A 6,000-nucleotide genomic window follows, 5' to 3' on the forward strand; every position below is an offset into this window, starting at 1 on the left:
GAGGTGACAGAAGACACTTCTCGAAGAAACCTAGCCCTCAATATCCTTAATTCTCCTACTTTCTGTACCTGTCCAATTTATTCTTGGGGCACCCTCCTTTCCCCAGACAAACTCAGACATCACTATCAAGGTCACCAGCCTTCACCTCTGCGACTCTGCTATAGTTAATGTCTAGTTATAGTTAGTGAATTGCCAGTGTTTAGTTTCTCCTGACTCTGATGATCTGCCCTGGGGGTGGAGGCATTGGGTCTCTGTAGGCAGCAAGTCTGCTGGAACTATTGGTTTGGGAGAGAAGTTCCCGGTGAGATTTCTGTGTATGAGCTTGTCGTGGTTTTCTGACTTTTTGGTTAAGTCAGGAGGGCCTGTAATACAGAGTCTGCACGTGGAGAAAGAAAGTGGGAGGAACTGAGTCCGTTTGCACTAGTTTTCAGTGTGCAAAATACTTTCTTACCAAAGTTCTGCTGCTGAGGTTTACTTAATAGGGAAAGGTACGGACCTATGGAAGGGTGGAGGAAGGGCTTGGCTTCTGGGATGATCATGATGGAAATTGTCTTCTGGAGGTGAGCACTGTGAGGTCTGTAGATATCTTTCCAGCAGGGCAGCTGGAGGCAAAGAGCTGCCTTGGAAGTGCTGACTGGCAGAGAAAGACATGGAGGTGAGATGGGTCTGCTCTGATGTTTCCTTGGCACTGAGTCCAAAGTGGTGCTCTGGGCTCTAAGTAAATGTCACAGAGAGGGAGGGCTGAATGGACTCTTCCATTGCTCTCCCCTCCCCCTTCCCCACCACCAGGTATTCTTTCTATTTGCCAATGCAAACAATTAATAACGAGACTGTTATCCCCCAGAGCAGGCAAATAATAGATAATTCCTATGGGTAGATGGTAGCAAGTGTAGAGAGTGCCTGAGTATTGTCAAAGACGTAATGTTGATTAAAATTTTGTTGATACATGGCTTACACTGAATATTATAGGCAAATGACTTTCTATGATTATAGGCAAAAAAATAGCCATACAATGATTAAATTTACCAAAGTATTTGTGTATATAGCCAGTTAGACTTGATAAAATATGTGTTCAGTGATTATTCCATTTAAGATTATGGAAACTGCAAAAGTTCAGATGGTAAATGTCACACTGCAAGGAGTAATTAGCATTTTGATGGATGTAAAAAAACCTCCCTGCTGATTCTGTACAGTTATCTTAAGAAGGTATTTAAAGTATGGTTTAAATTTTGTGACTTTAGTAATCTTTTATTTGAATATAATATTGATATAGTCATGGGCTAATTTTTTGGGTACAAGTCATTATTTTAGTTAACATTTTGTGGGGAGTTTTGTGTAACTTTAGAGTATCAAAATAAGAAAATGAAGCAGTGGTCTGTAATCCAGTGGGGGTTGGTGTGGCTTAAGGGTTTAAGAGAAGAACACTAGCTGTGGATAGGCGCTTGGGTTGCTTGCGTCTCTTGGCCATTGTGAATAGGGATGCTGTGAACGTGAGTGTTTGGTAGCTATTTTTAAACATGCATATCTTTACTTTTTTCTTCCTTCTAGTACATGTATGGTTTCATTTTTTTTGCGTTTATTTATTTTAAAAAAATTTTATTTATTTATTTGAGAGAGAGCGAGCGAGCGAGAGAGAGCGAGAGAGATGGAACAGGGGGAGGGGCAGAGGGAGAGGAAGAAGCAGATTCCTCACTGAGCAGGAACCCGGGGCTCGGGCTTGGGGCTCTATCCCAGCACTCCGAGATCATGACCCGAGCTGAAGGCAGACGTTTAACCACCGACTGAGCCACCAAGGCGCCCAATTTTTTTTTGCATGTAGGTATCATATCTATTTGAGTTTTATTTTGGCTTTTAGTGTGAGGACTAGGTCCAATTTTATCTTTTTCCCCCCAAATAACTGTCTAGTTGTTCTAATACCATCTATTAAAAGTTCACTGTTTCCCAGCGATTTGCCACTTTTATCAAATATTAAATTGAGCCTTGTATGGAACTTCAGTTCTGTCCCTTTGGTCTGCCTGTCCTACACATAGCACGGGTATGCGGTTTCAGTACAGAGCTTTGCCCAGGGGAGAGAAAAGACTTTCCATCCTTCTCCAAGGAGGTGGGGGGAGGAGAAACGGGGGACCGGCTGGCTTGGAGAAGGGAAGAAGCTCCTCCCGATCCCCGCGATGGTGTGGGAGAGGTTAATTGATCCTGGGGAAGAACCCCATTTTCCTGGAGGGACTCAGACTCTGTTCTGGCATGCGTTTGTTGTGTACGGAAGGATGGTTAAGGAACACATGAGAAATCAGTTATTTCCACTCGAGACATGGACATTTATTAAGGCTCTGGCACCTTCCCTGGAGCCGCCCCAGGGCAGAGCCAGTCACAGCGGGGGAGGGGGGGGAGGCGGGGGGGGGGAGGGGCTAGGTCTCGCAAGGCTGTTTGAAGCGTCTCATTGTTCTATTTACCCAAGGCATGAAGCTCCTAATCTTGGTGAAGACTGCTGGAGGAGTGCCCCTCCTATCTCCATAGGAGACAATGCCCTGGGCCACGCCTTTACACACCAGGGGGCCCCCGGAGTCCCCCTGAGGGCACGGAGAGAAAGAGACCCTAAGCCAGGCTTCCCCGCTGCTCCTCCTGGCTCTCAGAGAAAGCAGGGGTGTGTGGGTGAGATGGGCGGGCGGTGGAGATATGGAAGTCAACCTTCTGGATCTTTCCATGGCTGGGCTTCAGGCCTGGCTACAGGTACTGTCTCTCACTCAACCCATGTCAACATACCTTCCCCTGCGGCAGGAAAATCCTGCACATGTATATGTTGTGTTCCCCCGGGACAGGATGGATGGGAAAAGCCCCCACCCCACTCTGCTCTGACCCCCCCAGACAAGGGGGGGAGGTGTGGGGGATATAGCTTCCTCCTACTGCCCAGCCTGCCCAGGCCCCCGTGTCGGGCAGTGTCGGCGACAGACGCTCATGGCCTTACCAGGAAGGCGGACTTCCTCTTCCTTGGGTTGCCCACACAGATTTGCGTTTGGCTGTCGTAGAAACCGAAGCGATTGGAGCACCTCGAATCACTCTGCACGGTTAGCCGCACCTGGTGGAGTCTGTTTGTCCTCTTGTTCAGGCCCAGCAGGCCCCAGCCCGCCACGGTGCACCTGGCCCCGGGTCTCACCCTGGCCCGCCCGCGAGGCAGAGCCACTGGCCTCACCGCGGACGTCCGTCTCATTGGTTGTGCCAGCTGCCAGGAGGGGCGCAGGCGCTCAGGGGCCATCTGCGCAGCTCGTCGCGCGCTCCATCCCCGCCCCGGGACTCTGCCCCTGCCTCCTCCCCCCGAGTCCCCGCAAGGCGAAGCCCCCCAGCACTGGGCATGGACTGGCGGGGCGGGCAGGCCGCACCTTTAGTAACATGATGTCATTCCTGTTGGTCTGGGGATTATAGCGAGGGTGGCGGATGGCTCTGCGCATCTTTGTGCGCTGCTGGGTCGGTTCCTGCCTGCGGATGTTGTGGGCCCCCAGGATGACCGTGATAGTCCTGCAAAGGAGAGGGGGCCTCGAAGTAGGTGTGAGCCTGAGGAGCTCCGGCCACCCGCTCTGCACGGCAGGTGGACAGCCCAGGGCGGCAAGATTGCCGCTGAGGGAACTGAGGGGACAGGAGGGGTTCAGGGGCCCAGCCCTCTGTGCTTCTCCTCAGCCCTGAGCTGGGGGTGGTGCGGGACGCAGTGACTTTGAGTTTTGCTTCCCCTGGGATTAGTTGAGAAATAGCTTAAATTCCTATTTTGGGCCCCAGCATGTGTCTTCATCTCCTCCTGCTCTTTTTGATCATGTCCTCTTTTTCTTCTTGGTCGCCCTGACCTGTTCTGCCCCCAGCTGCTCCCAAAGTCCCACTGGTCTCTTTTTCACTCCATTGTGGCTGGAGCCCTGCTTTCACATGGCTGGGCCTGCGTTCCCCTGGGGCTGCGGTCCTGGCCCTCCAGGAGCCCCCCAGCTGCTCACCTTCCCCAGCAGTGGGCTGCCGTCAGCACGAAGTCATTTCTCACCAGGAAACCCCCGCAAGTTTTGCGCCCCTCTTGAGACTGGATTTGGAGAAATGCCATATAGGGGTGGGAATGAGGCCTGGCCTCTTGGCCTCCAATGATCTCCCCTGGAAGGAAACATTCGGCACTTATCTCTGTGCTGCCTGAACCAGCAGTGTGGGCACCAGGGTGGTGGTTCCAGAAAGCCTGGCAGATGGGGAGCGGGGAGAGATGATGCAGGGGAAGGAGGAGCTGGTGGTGAGAAATGGGTCTGCAGGGCACCCACTTTGGGAGAGGGCTCCTGGGTTCTGCAGGAAACACTGCTGGCTCTCCATCCCAGACCTCAGCTCCCTCCCAGCTCCCCAGAGAGCAGCCCCAGCCTCTCTGGAAGTTCCCTGGAACTTTCTTCCTCAGGGAGACTCCCAGGTCCCTCTGAGGCCTGCTCAGGGCCCGCTCATGACCAGCATGGGACTGGTTTTTCAGAATCTAGACAAGAGCTGATGGTAGTTCTTGCGCATTCTTATTGCCTGGGCTCGGACCCGTGGGCAGCAGGATGAATTTAGAGAGCGCATTTATCTCACATGTACTATGTGCTGGGGCAATTCCAAGAGTTTTATGTATACTAACTTAAGTCTCATAGAACTTTAGGAAGTATGCATTGGTATTATTCCTAATTTATAAATGAGGAATCTGAGGAGCTGTGAATTCAAATAACTTGCCCAACGATACAAAATTAGGAGGTGTCTAGGCAGTCTGGCTCCAGGGTCTAGGAGAGGGGTCAGGCCTGAGGTTGGTGACAGTCACTCACCTGCCCCAGCCCCAGGGGGTAGGAGAAAGGCCATCAGGAGCAGGAGGAGTGGCATCTTCTTGGGAAGGTTGCTCCAGTTAGGTGTTGCAGGTGCTCTCTCCTGCCAGATTTGTAGTCCCTGAGAGAGGAAGGAAGTCTGGGGGGTGGGAGGGGGGCTCAAGAACAGTTCCATTCTCCTGCTGGTGTGATAGGTTTCATCACCCAAGGCTGCCCAGGAGGCCTGCCCACCAACTGCCAGTGATCTGCAACTGCCCATTTCCAAACTGCTAATTTAATTTATACCATAGTAAGGTGTGGACATTGGCGAATGAAAGACGGGTGTGGGTGGTGGTGGGATGCGGTGAGGACACCAAGAGTAAGTCAGAGGAGGCAAAAGAGGGAGGAGGAAGGCGGCCTGTCTTTACCCTTTGGGTCTGGACCCCCTGCTGATATCTTTGCTGCTCCCACTTCTTTCTAGAAGTTGTCACGGCAGGTTGAGGAGCTCTCCTGAGTGGGTGCAGGGCACAGCCAGCGAAGGAAAAGGGAAAAACAAGGCTCTGCCACTGATAATTACTTTCTCAGGACACTTGAGCCCCAACAAACTCTCAGTGAAAATTATGACACAGTTGAAGATTTCTATTTTCCTGCTTCCTAATCAAGGTGAGGGCTTTTGTGTCCCAGAAGGTTCCATGCACACAGAAAAGACCCTGGCTGAAAGAAAAGCAACTAAGATCCTTTTCATCCATGATATGAGTCCAATTCACCTAATCCTCATTCTCTGCGCCAGAGGCTTCTGAGAAGGAAATGCACGCTTGCTGTGCTGTCTGCAATCCATAAAGAATCATCTATAATACATAAAGAACATGCGCTCCACATCGGGAGTAAGGCATTGCAGATCACTGCAGAGTAACACAGGTACCCTTAAAAATACTTAGAAGATTCTGTGGATGCACAGAAAAACACTGTAATATGGTATAATTTTTGCAAAAATGTCAGAATTAAAAATTAATACAATTCTTAAACTTTTACGGCTGTGAGAGCCCCACTTGAAAATATTATGGAAATGAAGGATCCTCTTCCTGTATATAAATACACATGATTTTCACAGCTGCAAAGAACTTAATCCCTTCTCTGATACATGCTTAATGATTGCAACCTCATGAAATTTCTTTATGCATCTGAAAAGTAATATATAAAAAAAAGAGAAAACATTATAACGGCT

At 50.2% G+C, this 6,000-nt stretch overlaps 1 protein-coding gene across 1 annotated transcript; it reads right to left on the minus strand.

Annotated features, from left to right (window-relative positions):
* Positions 1–2,405: 2,405 nt before the first annotated feature.
* Positions 2,406–4,854, minus strand: LOC123862157 (cathepsin G-like). Its single transcript, XM_045901781.1, has 5 exons — positions 4,800–4,854; positions 3,972–4,119; positions 3,375–3,510; positions 2,963–3,217; positions 2,406–2,567 (listed from the first exon to the last, which is right to left on the minus strand). The coding sequence occupies exons 1-5, from the start codon at positions 4,852–4,854 to the stop codon at positions 2,406–2,408; spliced, it is 756 nt and encodes a 251-aa protein (XP_045757737.1).
* Positions 4,855–6,000: the final 1,146 nt, after the last annotated feature.

Source organism: Mirounga angustirostris, unplaced genomic scaffold (genome assembly GCF_029215605.1).
Source record: "Mirounga angustirostris isolate CCGP_5_RB_7025 unplaced genomic scaffold, mMirAng1.0.hap1 SCAF_9, whole genome shotgun sequence".
NCBI classification, from domain to species: Eukaryota; Metazoa; Chordata; class Mammalia; order Carnivora; family Phocidae; genus Mirounga; species Mirounga angustirostris.

Excerpts from the sequence above, each read along its gene's own strand:
- LOC123862157 (XM_045901781.1), bottom strand. The coding sequence starts at position 4,854 with ATGCCACTCCTCCTGCTCCTGATGGCCTTTCTCCTACCCCCTGGGGCT. Across the intron at positions 3,511-3,971 it reads GCAGCCCACTGCTGGGGAAG|GACTATCACGGTCATCCTGG; the intron begins GTGAGCAGCTGG and ends TCTCCTTTGCAG. Across the intron at positions 3,218-3,374 it reads ATGACATCATGTTACTAAAG|CTGGCACAACCAATGAGACG; the intron begins GTGCGGCCTGCC and ends CCCTCCTGGCAG.